Genomic DNA, 17436 nt, shown 5'->3' on the forward strand with positions numbered 1-17436 from the left:
ATGATGGTGCAACGAGGGGTTTTACAGGTTAGGTATGAAGACCAAAGATGTTTGTCATAGTCTAATCAGTCCGCATGCTAATTTTCATAACATTCCGGGTTGACCTCCATAGACCAAAATGCTAGTCATTCAAGTCCATAAACTAAGTCTATGAAAAAATACTAATCAAACCAATTTCATACATTTTGCTAAAATGGTGTCATCAAACTTTCAGAGAACTTTTTTCTTGTTTTGGCATGAAATTCGGTTATCGTACTAAATAAAAAGGGGCTTTTTTCCTTTTTCCCAAAAATTTTTTTTTTCACATTGTCCGATTGTTATGAAAATTGACATAAGGACTGATTAGGCTATTACAAACATATTTGGTCATAACAAACCTTGTAAAGTCTTTCGTTACACCATAAAATTCATGTTTTTGTGAGGTGGGGGAAAAGGAAAAAGAGCCTAAAAAGAAAAAATTGTATGTCAAAAAATGCAAATCATACAATATCCATATATGAAAATTGTATGACTAGAATTTTTTTGATGGCGACAACAAAAACTTTTCCAAAAAATTTTGAGAAATAAAAAATAAAAAAATCATGTTGCATCAGAATTTTGTGATTCGCATTGTTCTAAATATGAAAAATGTATGCCTATCATTTTTGGTAAGTCCGGGAATATGATAATGTTAACGGGGAAATTACTAGTGAAAATTCGCATGTGGGGCGAAAAGAAGAAAGAGTACAATTTTTTTTTGAACAGCTTTATCTTGTAATTTTACAAGAGGGTCGGGAACTGCAAAAGAACCTGTGGCTCTTCCCTAAATAACTCTTTATGACAACACCCGGAAAAACGCAAATAATTTGAAGAAGAAAATTTGTATTGTTTAAGACTATGGTCGAAACATTATGTGTTGTTTGCACAGTAACGGGCTATCCTTGTTTAAAATTGCTTTTCATGATCTACGTTGTAATAAAACGTGCCAGATGGAAAAAGTGTACAAGTTCTTACAAATCTCCTTCATGAAAAATTTTTATACAATTTTCATTTGTTATCGGCTTTTTTCCACCACCAATCTTCACCCTTCCCCATACATTTGAATTTCAAGCTCGAAAAACTATTTTTACGTTCTGATAATGCAATGAAAATGTGCATTGTGAAAAAACCAACAATTGTGAACAGATTTGGACTTCAAACCAGACGTTTAGCCTTAATACCACTTAAAACAACTGGGAAAAAACTGGAAAATTTAAAACATAAGTGAATAGAGGCAAAGAATCCATGATTTTTGAAATCAGATTTTGGCTTTTTTCCAACCCACATTTAGTCCCTATTTAGTCCCCATCCGAGTCCCCACTTAGTCTTTTTTTTTCTCCCTGAAGAGTGTTGAATGAGCTCAATTTTCAGAAAAACGAGGTGAATGAACCCAATTTTTTTAAGCAAACTGCGCTCATTCAGTTTCCTTATTTTAGTTTGATTAGACCAAAACAAACAGTAACTCTAAGGATTGGTAGAATAGAAGTGGTAAATAGGTCTTGGGTACTCAAGGAGTTGGTTCAAGGGCTCTTTTCCAGTTTCCCCTTTTCAAAATACCGAGTTTTATGTTTGTTTTACGTGTTATTACGGCTAAATGCGTGATCTTACGCTGTAAAGTATGAAGAACAAATTTGATCACAGTTGTCGATTTGTTCACCACACCAACTTTCATTGCATTATGACAACGTCAAATAAACTTTTCAAAATTGAACTTGAAAGGGGGACTGGAAAAGAGCCGGTTCGAGTCCCTCGAGGAAGAATTGTTTTTCTATGAAAGGGGCTGAATGAGCCTAATTTTTGGTCCTTGATTTGACGCAGAACGGAATGAATGAGCACACTTTTATAAAAATTGAGGGCTCTTTTCCAGTTTCCCCCCACCTTTCAAAATACCGAGTTTTATGTTTGTTTTACGTGCTATTACGGCTAAATGCGTGGTGTTACGCTGTTAAGTATGAAGAACAAATCTGTTCCGAATTGTCGATTTGTTCACCACGCCAAATTTCATTGCATTATGACAACGCTAAATAAGCTTTTCAAAATTGAATTTGAAAGGTGGGGGGGGAAACTGGAAAAGAGCCAAATTGAGCTTCTATTGGGCCCTATTGGGTCCAATTTTTCCGTGACTTTTAGGGGATCTATCGTATTAAAAATTGGGCTCATCCAGTCCTTTTTTATGCAACATGTTAAGCAAAAGTTTCGACCCGGGTGAAGATGCATGGGCAAAAACTTTTGCTCAAAAAATGTGATCATTGCTGTGCTTTTCCCTGAGCTCCCTTCTCTGCACGTTTCTGCTCCTGTTCCTTCAGTGCCTGGCTCAACTTCTGAGTCACTTCTGGTCTTTTCGCCAAATAATCTATTTCCGACATCTTTTTAGCTGAGTGTAACGTTGTGAATAATAGGCATGTGTTTTTAGCACGTGTTTCTTTTTAGCCGTTGAAACAAATATTTACGAGGGCTATTCTCATGATGGAGGGACCGAATGATGGAAAAATTTTTAACCGATCAAATCCATTAGACGCTCCTATTCGCTGAATGGTTTTTGCGCAAAACCAAAGTCAAAATTAGCAGACGCAGATTTAAGGGCAAGTTCTGCTGTATATTTCGTGCAAATTTCGAATAAATTTTTGTTTTGTTTTTCAATTTTTAAAAATTGGTGTTTGCAGAAAAAAGTTTTTCTTTCATGCGTTTTAGATCAGACGCTATTTGAAAATCATTTTCTGCTTAATTTGCAATCAGTCAATTTTAGTTTTGGTGGCCCGAATTTATTGCCTAAATTGAAATTTCGTCGATTTCTTGTAGAATTTTGAGTACTCAATTCTGATTGGCTGAAAATAACTGAAAATGCATCGTGAGGGATGCCACCGACGTATATTGGCCACAGAGGCGGATCTAGGATTTTCTCGAGGGGAGAGTGGATTTTCAAAAAAACTTCGAAATTTTAACGACCTTTTTTTAGGTCGACCAAATTGATTTCTGCGCCGCAGCCTAAATTAAAAAAAAACAAGACAAAAAAGGCGTTTTCAAAATGTTGACCAAAGTTGCATTTTTTTGGGCGCGCGCTCCCCCTCAAAATTAGCATACATTGGCGCCAAGGGCGCGTTTAGAAAAATTTTAGGGTCCATCAGCCTAAATGGATATCTCAAAGTAGTACAAAGGGGGAAACCTTTGGGTGGGCAGGGGGTCGAATCCCTGAGAGAAGAAACGTCCGCCCCCTCCGCCCCCTCCCCTATATCCGCCCCTGATTGTCCAATTGCGCTTTTTTCTCTCAATTTGTTGACAATATGGTTCTATTGGCTCTTTTCCACTCAACCCCTTGATTTTTGCTGAAGTATTTTTTGTGTTAACCGGGTTGACCTCCATAGACCGAAAAGGCTAGTCGCAATATTCGTTGACTAAGTCTGTCAAAAAGTGTCGATCATACAAATTTCATACATTTCTGTCAAAACGGTATAATCGAAATTAAAAAAAAACTTATTTGGTGTTTTGTAATTTTTTGCGTAAAACCATGGCTAAATGTGTAACCTTGAAACGTGAAGTATGAAGAGCAAATCTGTTCAAAATAATTAGTTTGTCCTCCATGCCCAGTTTCAATTGTTTTTCAAAATTAAAAAAGAAATGTTGGGGGAAAGTGAAAAAAAAAACTTTTTTTTGTTTCAGTATAAAAGTTGGTGTGATATCATAAATTATGAGGAAAATTGTTATGCGCGAAAAACGCAAATAACGAAATTTCCAGAAAGAGCAATTTTAGGATTATCAATTTCTGAAGGTGACATTAAATTTGTTTATTCTTGAAATTGATTTTTTAGTAAAATACTTTAAAAAACAATTTCCAAATACTTCGCTTTGCATACTAAAATAAATTTTTATTTGTATAACGTAATCATGCACACAAACTTGCATAATTAGCCTTTTTGTTGACAACATTGTTCAAAAATACTCAAACATCTCTTTGTATTGTGATGCAAAATTTTTTGTACCCTTGGCAATCCCTGCTGAAATAAAAGGTTTAATTTCGAAAAGTTTGCATCTCGCCAAATTTAAAAAAATGATTTTTCAATATATATTGTTTGTAAAATAATTCTAATTGCAAATTTCTATTGCATTGAACGTTGTGTTGGCGTTACTTGAACTTGAACTTGAAATAATTTAGCTTCTATATGAAAAATGGTGAAAAAATATATAATTTCATTTCTATTGCTCGAACACCAGGGACAAACAAAAAAATGTTCAGCTTGTTGAGGCATGCCCTGAAAAACTTTCACATAACTTGCAAAAAGATATCGACTAAGAGTGCAATCAGTAAAATGCTCAAGAGTAAACTATTGCCTTTGATGAGATTACAGCAAAATTATTGTAGAACCGTTCTAGTTCAGATTCTGTGAGAAAATTTAGGGCGCAAACATCCAAACCAATTCACTAGAAGCGAGAAAAATTTTAGAGAGCATTAGTGTTGAGCCCAATGAAAACATTACATCTCTAGATGTGAATAGTTTGTATACAAGTGTTTAACTCAAAGAAGCAATGGAAATAGCTGTGAGAAAACCGTATGAGCAAGATGAAACACCATCAATTGCTAGGAAAACTGCTATGAAGAGACTGTTGAAAATGGTAGTTAATCATGTCCATTTCAAGTGCAATGAAACAGGGTACGTTAGAAAAATGGTTTGGCAATGGTGGCATCTCTTGCCGTTATTTTAGCAAATCTTTGGCTGAAGCAGTACGAAACTGCACTATCGAGGGATACTCCTGAAACGTTTATGCCCGAAAAGATCTTAATCGAATATGTCCCGAGTGCAATAAGAATGTCAAGTAGAGGTCAAAAAGTATGCTGTCTGAACTGATATCACGTAAAATGTGGTGATATATCGGATGATGAGTATCAAAAATTAGGTGAAACCGTCTGGTACTCTAGAAAATGAATTGCGTTAAAGGAGAAATTTAAGGCAGTGCAGCAAGCTTAGTTTTTCTCCGTTACGTAGACGATATAGTGAGAACAGTGAAGGGTGATCCTGAAAAGGTGCTACGGGCAGCAAACTTCCAAATTTACAGTTCACAACAGAGACCACAAACACAAATGGTAAAAGGCATTTTTGGATTTACAAACTAGTATTGACAAAAAAAAAAACGAAAATTAACTGTGGAAGGTATCAGAAACCAACAAAACAGGTAACATACTAAACTTTAGAAGTTGCGCCCCCTTGAGTACAAGATAAGTGTGATTGAAGGAACTGTTCGCCAGGTTTTCCGCAGTAAGTCCACATGGGAAGATTATGATAAAACGACAGAAATGAACCGTAAACAGTGGTTGAATTACCAATATCCGGAAAATTGATCGTCGCGAGTTGCATCGCAAGCCCTTAAAAAGATCATCGGATAGGGCAAAGACAAAAAGAAGATTGCTGAGAAAAAGAAGCCTTGTGATTAGAGCAGCGACACACCACCCATCTTGATGGTTCAATATGGAGGGAATCACAGTCAGACATAAGCAAAAAAAGTGCGCGATATTACCAAAGCAGATAACATTCACGACGAGGAAAATGAAAACTTGTATGCCTTCTTCAAAATCCTCCTTTTCCAGTGAACTGCAATCAAAAGTGGTGTACAGAAGACTTAAATGTTGTGGGTGAACGTTCACTTGGACATCCATATATGTTTTCCAGACGGTCCGACATCTCACCACAAGGATTGAGGAGCACCAAAAAGCGGATACCCCAGTTGGACAGCATCAAAGGCAGTGTAGTAGTGATAGTGGTAAGTCGGAATTAAATTGGAAGATAATCGACCAGGCCTCCAGCAGCATTAAGTTACTTACATTAGAGGCGCTGCATATTAGGAAAGAGAGACCGTCAATTAACACGCGCGACGAATTAAGAAGTAGGAAGCTGACAATCAAGCTATAGTTCCAGAATCGAAAAATTTTAGCCTAAACAAAAAATATTGAAATAGCCTACTTGTTAGCATAAACTTAGCGACAAAACGAGATTGTAAAAACAAAAATAACTGAAAACTCTCAGAAATTTGTTATAACAATGTCATTCACATACCTGAGGATCAATTTCACTCGTGGAGTATCCTTCTCCTAGTTCTTAGCGCGGCAGCATATTTCACAGTACCAGACTATTTCGGTTATTGATGAGTACACATCATCGGATATTTTTCCGCATTTTGGACCATACTAATTACGGCAGCTCTCACATTCAACCCCCTTTGATCTATTGTTAATTTCCAGCGGTAACAAGGGCACAAATGGTTTTTGTCATTCATTGGCTGTATCTCCGTTCCCACCGTTTTTTTGTCTTAGAGCAAACTTGTACTCTTTTAGCCTCAGGTTTTCCAGAAATAAAGCGAGGGAAGCGCCCATTATTAGACCATCAACTTACACATACCATGAATCATTACACTTGAAATATACTTCGCTGACCACCGTATTCAAAAGCCTCTTTGTGGTTGCTCTATGAATTTCAGGAGGAGAGTCCTGGCTGTACAGCTTCTGTAAGGCAATTTCAATTGTTTCCTTCAGGGGATCATTATTGTATAATTTTTTCACATCAAAAAATATTATGGTTTCATTCGGATTTAGAGTATTACATCAAAACAAAATGACAACAAAACATCATTTTATATATATTTAAAAAAAAAGTCACATACATTTTAGTTCCAAACCATCATGGTAAAAAAAATACCCAATCACAGTTGACTTCTAAAATTACTATTCAGATTAAAATGCTTTTGACCTCCAAAATTGATTAAACAATTTTAATTTAATTTGTCTGGAAGTTTCTGAGTCATAATTTTGATTCAGACTTGTACAATTTAAATAAAAACCAAAAGTGTTTCCGGACTAATTTTTCAAGGTTAACTCTTTGCTCACAAACTCATCGCGTGTGTTCAAGCCCGATTTCTCTTTCCTGATATGTATTGCCTCTAGTGTCAACGGTTTTACAAGGTTATTTGACATAAATAATATAACTTCCCAACTAAGATCTGCGCTATCTCCCTCAAGGCTGCATTGTTGAAGATGGAGGACTACTGGTGAGTCTGCTTTCTTATGTTTCTCAATTCTAGTGATCAAATGTCGAACAGTTATTGCGAATTAGGTGGAAGTGAATTCGTTTCATGACAGTTTATAAACCACTCTTGATTTGAGGTCATTAGAAAATGTTGACTTCAGTGATTGTAAACATGATTCTAGTTTTCTTGTGGTGAAAACCACTTGAACGTTGGTTACATTTCATAACCTGCTCGCACAATATTGACTTTCTTTACCTCTGTTTTGCACCATCAGCATTGGGGCCCTCACATCCTCTGGTGGTTGAATTGACCACCCCCTCTCACTATCCATGGGCTTGCCCTTGTCCTCAATGATTTTACACAAGGCGTCTGCCGCCACCATTGCGGACCAATTTTAAGTGTACTGATTTGTCAGCCATTGCGCCCTATTAGTTTCCATAGCCTTGTCAAATTGCTCCCAGTTAGATGCACTCCTTAAAACTGATTTCAGTGCCTTGGATAACACAACGCTTATACTGAGTTGGGGCACAGCTTTTATACTTCAGTATAGTCCCAGTATGTTGTTGTTGTTGTTGTTGTTGTTGTTGTTGCTGTTGTTGTTGTTGTTGTTGTTGTTGTTGTTGTTGTTGTTGTTGTTGTTGTTGTTGTTGTTGTTGTTGTTGTTGTTGTTGTTGTTGTTGTTGTGGCTTTCCAGTAGAATACTGGTGGGACTTTCTTCCACAGAGTTTGTAATATTGTCCAGTTATTTTTGCACTTTGTGCAGTCGCAGCATATCTGCCAAGTGCAGAGGTTGAGGGTACTGTATTTTTCACTGCAGAATTTCCACATAAGAGTTCTGATGCGCTGTTTGAGTCCCTGTTCTATCCTGAAATTGACTAAATGATGAATTATCGTTGCAACTCTGGTTGTACGAAAAACGAATTCTCCCCTGCGTTTTTCTGTTCAAGTTTTGGGTAATTTGAAGGGCTCTAATTGTCGGTCTAGGGTATTGTTAGCTGTGGAAATTGGGATGCTGTGGTGTTCGTAGTCAGTGCGGAGTTTTGAAAGCAAAAGTAAGTCTTTGGTCTGTAGGAACATTGGTAGAGGTAAAATGTTGAGCATTCTAAGTTGATCAGTGTATTTTTGGCAGTGCTTTCCACATATCCACTTTACTACTTTCTTTTGAAAAAATTCAACTTTTTGTAGGTCTTTTCTCAGAAAGTTCGCACAGTGACAGCCGTAGGTTAGGACTGGTAGTAATATTGATTTGTATAGACCTAGTTTTACAAAGGTGTTGACATTATATGCTACATTTCGTCTTAGACTGTATAGTAATTTGTTTGCTTTCTTTAATCGTTCGGTTAGATGAGTGCTCCAACTAATATCTCCTAACATGTGAATACCCAGATCTTTTATAGATTTTGGCTGAAGTACACGATTTCCGTTCAAAAATAGATTTATATCAACACCTCTGAGGTTTATTTGAGCGCATTTTTTGAATGCCAGTTCCATGTTGTTTTGTCTGACCCAATCTTCGATTTTGCTTAAGTCAAGTTGTATTTCATCTTGTTTGCGTCCAACAGATAGAATTCTTAGATTGTCAGCAAAAATTGAGGGGTCACTGAAGCGTAGAATTCAGGGAGATCATTTATAAGAACACAGAACAGGAGTGGACCCAGGAGTGATTCTTGGGGTACCCCGCTGGTTATCTCGAGGTCGATGGATGTGTAGAAATCAACCCGAACAAATTGCCCTCGGTTTCTGAGATAGTCGTAGATGATTTCGAGTAGGCATCCACCTACACCAATATCACTCAATTTTCGGAATAATATATTGTGGGGGACTTTATCGAAGGCCTTGGAGAAATCAGCATAAAAAGCAATGATCTCATCATGGGGATTTTCATCCAGGGCTTTGTAGATTCGATTTAGGAATTGGAGCATGTTGCTCATAACGGAGCGTTTCTTCACAAAACCGTGTTGGTTTATGGAAAGATGGTCTTTAAAGTGCTCGTAGAGTGGAGAGTACGTGTATTTTTCAAAGATTTTGCTGTCAACGTTTAGAAGGGAGATTGGGCGATAGTTTTCAACATCTTTTGGGTCGTTCTTTTTGTGAATGGGTGTTACAGCCGCTTTTTTCCAACTTGTTGCCATTTGGCGTATGTGTTTCAAATTCTTGAAAAATTTTTTTGAGTATATTACTCATTTATTTGCCGCATCGTTGGTAAAACCCGGGAGGTAGACCATTTGGTCCACGAATTTTTGTAGTGTCTATATTTGCCAGAATTTTACTTATTGTTTTGTTTGAAACACTGAAATTTGATAGGGTTGGTGATTCGCACTTTATGTCAAGCAAGTTGTAGTTCTCTTTGGCTGAAAACACTGAGTGAAAAAATGTGGTAAACATTTCTACCTTTTCTTCTGGAATTGATGTCATTTTGTCTTTGAATTTGATCGGTTTCGGGATGTTCGAAGCTCTATTGATATGCTTAAGGCGCTTGTAATTTTGACCACAATTTCTTGAACCAAAATTTTTTTTCTTGGTATGAGATTCGATCATGTTCACATAATTCAGTGATTTGGCTTTCTAGTTCGAGGACCTTATTTTTTCGGTAGCTAGCTGGTCCTTTTTCGAGTAATCTCTTTTGCGTGTTGAGCATTTTCATCTGATGTGATTTACTCGGTGTAATCCAAGGTGGTAGCGATTGACGATGTTTGGTTCTTTTTGGGATGTGAGTGTCTATCAAGTCGGTTAAGTATTCTTGAAGTTCGTTGTACATATTGGCAACATTGGTGTAGCATTAGGGGTTGAAAGGCCAATCTTCCATGGCATCAAAAATCCAGTCATAATCTCCTGACCCAAAACTGTAGAAATTTGTCATTGCTGGGGGAGGATCGAAATGTTCAAGTTCTATTGCTGTTCTGATTGCAATATGGTCAGAGCAGTCATAGATCTTATCAAAATTTTCATCATGTTCAGAGTATACTTGACAGTTTTGATACAGAAAAACGTCCAACGTGTTTGTACCGCATTTCGGAAAATTAATGCTCTGTTGAAGAAGCCTATCTTCTAACATTTCTAGGATTTCTTGTTCATCGTTTTCTTGACTGCTCAAGATGTCCCAGTTTGTAGATGGAAAGTTAATGTCTCCACATATGACTGCTTTACTGTTTTTAGGGATGGCTTCGAGAATTTTGTTGAAACATTGGTAGTCATATCTGTATTGACTGGCTCAAGGGGGGTTGTAAAAGAAGCATATATAGATGGTTTCGTTTGCTAGGGTTATGTTAAATAGGACACAACATTCGACGTCGAATATTTTTTTTTGGGAATTTAGTGAGTTCTTAATGGCAATCAGGGCACCTCCGTGAGTGTTAGACAACTGATGTGCTCTATCTGCTCGGTAAATGTTGTTTTCAGCAAGTAGTAGTTCAGATTTTGAGATATTTTTGTTTAACCAGGTGTCACAAATACAAATAACGCTGTACAAACCAATTTTATTGCATTTGCCATTTTGAATATTCTTTCATAGTTAACTAAACTGCGTGCATTAAATTGTAAAACGTTGGATGTTGCATTTTCTTGTTCTGGCTGGGAAGTTTGGTTTTATTGAACTTTTGCTCCATCATGGAAAAGCTCAAGGTTTCTTATTTTTCAGTTTTTCACGTGGTACGCCTTCTTCAAGCATTTCCCTACGTCGTTTCAGGCAGAAGTTTTCTTTGATAGAATCTTCTTTAGATAGGGCACGTGACAGAAATATATTCATTTCTTTCATTTCGTCTATTTTTTCAGTACTTTTTGCAATCACTAGATTGACTGCTGCTGGATTTTCAAGCGTAACTAGAAGTGTTCTTGGCTTTTTCCTTTCTTTGTTGAATGTTCCAAGTCTTTTAAACTGGACTATTTTCGGTTTAACTCCTATGGTTCCCAAAGTTTCCTCTAGTTTTTCGTGAGTTTGGACAAGATTCACGTCGCGTGGTTTATTAGGATCCTCATGGATCCCTTGCACTCTTACATTGTGTTCGATGCTGTGAGTGGTTGTGTTGTTGTTGTTTTTGGAGTTTTGAGGACTATTCACGTTTTTGTAGCTTTCAACTTTCTTCACGACGTTTGCGTGACTCTCGTCTACTTTGTCGTGTGTTTTTCTCATTGCTTCGTTTATTTTCTTTTCGACAATTTGAGCAATTTGCGTTTCGAGTGTCTCAGCATTGCTAGACATGATTTTGTTGATTTTTTCTCCCAGGTTGTTGACAGTCCTGTTCCGAATGAACTTGTTGCGTTCGTTGTTTTCAAGGCAGACGTTACAGAGTAACATTGCGTAGCGACCAAGCTCCTTTATTCCGTTGATGGCTACGTTTGATAATCCTATGCATGTTGGATTTTGATGCATGTGACAACCACACGCTACACAGTTGTAACTTTTTTCGGCTTTCGGTATGGACCTTGTGCAATTTCGGCATGTGCGACTCATCTTTGAAGAGTTAACAGAGGGGGACTTTACAGAGGGATCTGTGATTCCCGAGAAGAGTCGACTGCGGTACGATGCGTTCCGATGAAATATGCAAACCTGTGGATCCCTAAAAAGGGGCGCCTGCGGTTTGATATTTCTAGAGACAAGATGTTTGTGTTTGGGAATTCCAACTGTCGCGCCTGCGAATCTGCTATCAGAAGGTTCTTTGACGAAGATGTTTTGAAAATATGATATCTCCTGGTTGACATTCAGAGCGAGGCAACCATTGCTACCTCGAGAAATTCAAATTTATCTATTCAATGTCTGTGAACGTCGTATCTCGTCCTCCTCGCACAAGCAAATTAAAATTTAAGCTTCGTTAAATTATTTTTTATCGTTTGTAAGATTGGTTTTATTCACTATAACTTACATCATTTTGTCGTTTAATTTAAGTTAAATTTAAAGTTTAGGGTTTTTGGAGTTCTTGCTGCACACATACTCGAATAATGGCAAAAGGCTGTAATATTACAAAAATAGAGAACTAGCAAAAAATAGCTTAAGAACTAGACGAACAGGCATGTCATCAATATGCTGAGCAGTATCCCGGATATTTCGAAAGCTTCGTTGGTTTTTGATACCAATTGCGGGTTGCACCCCTATCCGGCGATACATTTTTGATCGGAAACGGAAAATTTCCCTCTGAATTAGTTTTCTCTAGAATGAATTGCAGATTTGGATGAAGAGAATTGGCAGCATCGAGAACACAATCGGCTCACCCCTGATTGTTCTTTTGTGACTAAATGAATAAAATTGTTACATAATAGTTGTTAAATATTCATAGCACTAATTGTGAATTTGTGATTGGCTAAACTTTTTTAATTTTGAAATAAAGACGTGTATGACACGTTTATGATCTTTGATCATTTTGTACAGATAGTTAAGATTTTTAAAACCTGAAGATGTACAAAAACGTTTGTTTGAATTGAAAATTGGGTACGCACCGCTCTTTACAACCTGTGCACGGACCGTCGCATGAACGGACCCTTTTTTGTAACCTATTTTGTACGAAGCTTCGGATCAGCTGAAGTGCGAATTTAGAAAAATCGATTGACTGTTATTTAGTTATAAAAATTTTATGCGCTAACGAATCAAAGGTTTTACAGAGATCAAGTAGAACAAAATGAACAGTTTTTTTTGGCCAGGAAATCTTTTTCGTGTTGGCTCAGGAAAGTAAAGAATCGGATCTTTGTCGAATATCTTTGTTTGAAGCCAAATTGTATGGGATTTATGAGATGGTGTTTTTCCAGATTCAAAATATCTGTTTATGAAGAATTTTCTCGAGTGTTTTTGACAAAACTGTGGTGACTGAGACCAGTCTGTTTTTTAAGCTTCTAATTTTTTGTAATTTTTTGTAAATTGGCAGCAACACTTTGTTTCTTATTCGGAAAAATAGAACTCAAGATGCATTCGTTCAATAGGAAGTTAAATTTCAATATGGGGCTGTGTATCACATAGTTGAGCAGTAAAAAGGTTGCTATCTTGTCCTAGTTTCAGTTTAAGCATGGGGCTGTGTAAATGTCCGAAGAGGACAGTAACCAATTTATTCTGTTTCGAACATCGAGTTAATGTGTGCGAACATTGCCTTGTGGCGAATCATTCGAAATGTATTGTGCAATCGTATCTGAAGTGGCTAGAAGACAGCGATTACAACCCAGTCTGCGGTTTATGTGATGTTAAACTCGCTGAAGACGATCCCGGACCTACTGTGAGACTGTTATGTTACCATGTTTTTCACGCTGCTTGTATGGACAAGTATTATTCGACACTCCCCCACAATACTGCTCCGGCTGGTTTTGTCTGCAATACGTGCTCTGAACCATTATTTCCCCCTCGGCACCAGGGCGGCCCTGTATCAGAAGCCCTGCGTTCATACCTGAGCAATAAAACATGGGCAAGAGAAGGACTTGGACTGCCTCTCTTTGAAAACCAGGCTACGAATGACCGGTATCAGATGAAAAATGAATCCGCGAACGAGCGCGAGAAAAACCATGGAGATGAAACAGAAAATGACGATAATGATACCAATCCAAGTGAAATCGTCAACATCGTTACTCACCACCCAGCCTTCATGCCTACCAACCAAGTAACGTCATCGCCTGAATCTTCATTCCGTGAGAAAAATTCAGACCGATCCACAAGAATTGAATCAGAAGTGTTCATCGCCAAGGGCCAGCATACAGACAACGATGAAAACAAATACGCCAGGAAAAGTATTTTCACGCTCATATCCAATCTTCTCAAAGCACATCAGATAAATCTGTCGGTTTCTTCTCAGAGGCTTCCGTCGCGTAAACTCGCGCGATTTGGAATTTATGCCGCTTTTTTATTCCTTTTTGTATTGACGGCTGTAGCAATACTACAAACGCTCAGTCATTACGTGAACCCAGATGACAATCAAGATCCAATGTTGAACCCAAGACTGAATCCCAATATAAAAATTGAAAGCGACTTACCTCGTTGAATTTGACATATCGCAAAGGGAAAAAAATTAATTAATGGTGATGTCAATAACAAGTTGTTGACAAGCTTTGATGCAATAAAGTTTAAATCGGTATTTATTTTTAATTAGACCATCGATTCTATTGTATTTTCAAAAACGCGTGAAAATATTTGTCAGCAATGTCTTGTCAATACTCAATGACCGTACTTAATTTTGGTGTTAAAGTGATGAACTTGGTGTTAAAATGTAAATACGAAATGATGAAAATATATACATATATTTTTCTGGTTGGCGAAATTTATTCCACTTATAATTATCACAGAAATTTATCCAATTCAATTTGTCTTGCTGTGATGAAAAGAGTCTAAACGTAAAATCATTTTTCAGTTCAGACATCGCATTAACTTCAGAGTTTTCGCTGGTCAGATACCTGCTTTAAAGTTGGCTTTTTAACATTTGCTATGAAGAAGTTTTATGAAAAGTGCAACAAAGTATATAAAGGGTATTTCAGATTAGGGACCCTCCCGTGTAGTTACGGTCAGTGCACATTCGATAGGGACATACAAGCGTTACATAAATATATCAGTCCATTTTACGGCCAGCCCTACCTTCATCGATTCATGCCACCAGTCACATGAGTTTGCTGCTGCTACAAAAATCTGAGTTTTTAGAATCGTTCCGCTTAACATAAAGGCTGTCATTTGTCAGGAGCAGCTTAAGCTGCACAGGGCCGCTAGTAATATTTAATTGGGCGAGACATTTCTAGCTATGGTTTAGCCTAGTTTACTTGTTGAAGATTGTTACGCTATCTTATCTGTACATGTTTTATATGCAGGCTATATTTACATTGCTGCCCCGTGCTATCCAATCTCAGTCTATAACTATCTATCTTTTTTCATATTCAAATGCGTCGGGCTATCTCCCCATGTTTAAGCTATACCATATGTCTCATGCTTAAGCTTCAGAAACGAACGAGGCTTTGCATGTTTAAGCTATATTGCAGTGCATGAGAACTATTTCAGCACAAGGCAGGAGGAGCGGCAGGGCAGGCCGAGGAGGGGCAGGGTAGGGCAGCGCATGACAGGACGAGGCAGGGTAGGGCAGCTCAGGAAGGAGGGTCGGGCAAGGAGTAGCAAGGCCTGGACAGGGCGAAAAACATCTTCGTCTTTATTACGGCTTCGTACATGGGTTAGTGACCTTGAGTTTGTGAAGCCTTCTGTTTCGGCAACAATCGTAGTGAAAACGTCCCATGTCAGTTTTGCTGAGCCAAGGTTCATGAGATGAGCTTGTTTGGCAATCCGAACGAGTCTCTCCCGCGCGCCGACAAAATGAGGAGCCGAGGAAGCTTTGAGGCGTCATTCAACTGAATTTTTCAGCATGTTGTGTTTCAGAAGTTCTTGTTCTATAGAGAGCAATTTCTTTCGTAATTGTGTGTAGCAAGGAAAATTTAAACCGTTGTCACTAAATAAAACTCTTGGTCGTCCACGACGGGAAATGAACCTTTGACTAACGGAAATGCATGTGGTTGTAGTCAATTCCTTGGTAGTTTCTTAGTGAGTTGCCATTGTTACCATGCAGTTAAACAAGCAGATGTAAGCTTTATGTTCTTCTTTTTTCCGCATGACAGTAAACGGTCCAATGTAATCGAGGTTGTAATTAGAAAACGCGACAGATAATTCGCTCTGTGGGAACCTGATGGCAGGAAAGTCTGATATTGGATGTTCGAGGCCTCTACCTGCGAATCTTCGACAGACGAAGCATCTGAACGGAATGATCCGTAAACCGTCTCAAATACCAAACACGTAGTACGTCTGAACAAAATTTCTGATGTATTTGTTCCAAGTTGAATGCAAATTTTGGGACACTTTATTTAAAACAAACGTGTTATGAGTTCTTTGGCAATAAGAATGGTTGGATGCTTGGATCTGAATGGTAACGAACTGCGTTTAGTTCACCCACCAACACGAAGTAGCTCGTTGTGGACAAATGGAACTAGTTGCAACAATTTGTTTTATATGGGTAGGGTCTGTTGTTTCCTATGTCTAATATCTTGGCCAAAAGAATTTTGTTGTGGAACTTTGAACAGGTGGTCACGTGCCTTTCGAAGTCTTTGATATGCAAATGGCGGCAAATTTTAGAAATAACCAACTCTTTAATTTGGAAAACATTTGCGTTGCGCGGATAAGTTCCGTCGGATAAGAAATCTTGTTACATCGATGTTTGATTATAAAGTAAATGCTTTGTTCATTGAGTTCGTCGTTTCGCTTGATGTATGTGTAAACCACTGTTCTTCATCGTGTAGAAGGAAATATGGTGGCCTCAACCGCGTGTTAGCCTCAACCTCGTGGCCTCAACCGCGTGTTTTTATCTTGAGGTTAAAGACTACGTGTTATTTGGTCGGCAGGGTTGAGTTTTCCCCTAATAAACTTCGAGTTTTCAGTAATAGTTTTTCTCGAATTTCAGCTTGGCCCGACTTATCAAAAAGGAGCACGAGGTTTGATTATTGATACAAACACGAGTGTAGATCACTGCGCCATAAGCAACTTGTGAGGCGTCGGTGAAGACGTGTAATTGATAAATTGGGTAAGAAGGAGATTTCAAACTGAAATATCTTGGGGTTTCGATGGAAGGAGAAGCTAGATACCTGTCAATCCAAACTTTAAGTTGTTGGCATTTGTCTTTCGGAATTAGCTCATACCATGCATGGCCTTCTTTGCTATTGTCTTCGAGGATAATCTTCACTGTTATCACTTATGGGGCGATGATATCAAGAGGGTCGAATAAACAAGCGTTCAACGATGGGATTTTCCGTATAGTATTATTATTTCCTGTAAGGTCGAAGATTTTTGGTGTATGAAGAGTTTTTTGTTTTTATTCCACATAACACGAAGACACGAATGGTTTGATTCGTCTGTGTCACGTTTATTAACTAGATAAGTTACGATGTTTGATTGATTGGAAACAATTTTTGCCAGGTTGAATCCACCTTTTTAAAGTGTAGATTAAGACCCTTTGAAGACATGATTGCAGTTTTTTCATTCCGAAATGAGTGCAAAAGGAGTCCATGTACAAGCTGTTTGAGTTAATTTCGTCAAGCGGTGCGAAGCCCTTAACTGTTTGCTGTAAAACGAAATTAGTTTTTGATAGCATTTCGCTCCAAAAATCAGCGGTATATTGATACTGTTTTAAGGCGGTCGTTGTTGGCCACAAAAAAAAACGAAAAGGGGGGTTGATCTTTTTCCATGATAGCAGTCTTCATGAACATGGCTTCCTCGTTTGCTGTTACAGCGCTACGGTGTTCGGGAAACCGCAGGAGCAAACCAATCAATTTGTTAATGAGATTTTGCTTGAAAAAGTGATGCTGCATTGGAAATCTTGGAATTTTTCCCGGTTTGCTTGCGTTTCAGACAGAATGATGGGGAGGGTACCATAATCGATTTGGTGTTAAGTGGCAGAAAACGACGCTTTTTAGGTAGTA

The 17436-nt window shown here is 38.0% G+C and overlaps 3 protein-coding genes across 3 annotated transcripts in view; 1 reads left to right on the top strand and 2 right to left on the bottom strand.

Annotated features, from left to right (window-relative positions):
* LOC134854832 (dynein intermediate chain 3, ciliary-like) overlaps positions 1-7411 on the bottom strand; it is a 14854-nt gene extending 7443 nt beyond the window's left edge. The window contains exon 1 of the mRNA XM_063871191.1: positions 7285-7411. Within this exon, the coding sequence (XP_063727261.1) occupies positions 7285-7411 (127 nt within the window). The remainder of the gene's footprint in view (positions 1-7284) is intronic.
* Positions 7412-7570: 159 nt separating this feature from the next.
* On the bottom strand, positions 7571-11398 carry LOC134854833 (probable serine/threonine-protein kinase DDB_G0291350). Its single transcript, XM_063871192.1, has 2 exons — positions 10705-11398; positions 7571-7743 (listed from the first exon to the last, which is right to left on the bottom strand). The coding sequence occupies exons 1-2, from the start codon at positions 11396-11398 to the stop codon at positions 7571-7573; spliced, it is 867 nt and encodes a 288-aa protein (XP_063727262.1).
* A 1611-nt stretch (positions 11399-13009) lies between these two features.
* LOC134853966 (zinc finger protein-like 1) lies at positions 13010-14310 on the top strand. The gene has a single exon (XM_063869989.1). The coding sequence runs from the start codon at positions 13020-13022 to the stop codon at positions 13977-13979; it is 960 nt and encodes a 319-aa protein (XP_063726059.1). The 5' UTR covers positions 13010-13019; the 3' UTR covers positions 13980-14310.
* Positions 14311-17436: the final 3126 nt, after the last annotated feature.

This window comes from Symsagittifera roscoffensis, chromosome 9 (genome assembly GCF_963678635.1).
Source record: "Symsagittifera roscoffensis chromosome 9, txSymRosc1.1, whole genome shotgun sequence".
Lineage (NCBI taxonomy): Eukaryota > Metazoa > Xenacoelomorpha > Acoela > Convolutidae > Symsagittifera > Symsagittifera roscoffensis.

Coding starts and splice junctions, on each gene's coding strand:
- LOC134854833 (XM_063871192.1), bottom strand. CDS start 11,398: ATGCATCAAAATCCAACATGCATAGGATTATCAAACGTAGCCATCAAC. Junction 7,744..10,704: donor AAACTTCTGCCTGAAACGAC/GTAGGGAAATGC, acceptor ACTCTGTGGAAG/AAAGTCCCACCAGTATTCTA.
- LOC134853966 (XM_063869989.1), top strand. CDS start 13,020: ATGGGGCTGTGTAAATGTCCGAAGAGGACAGTAACCAATTTATTCTGT.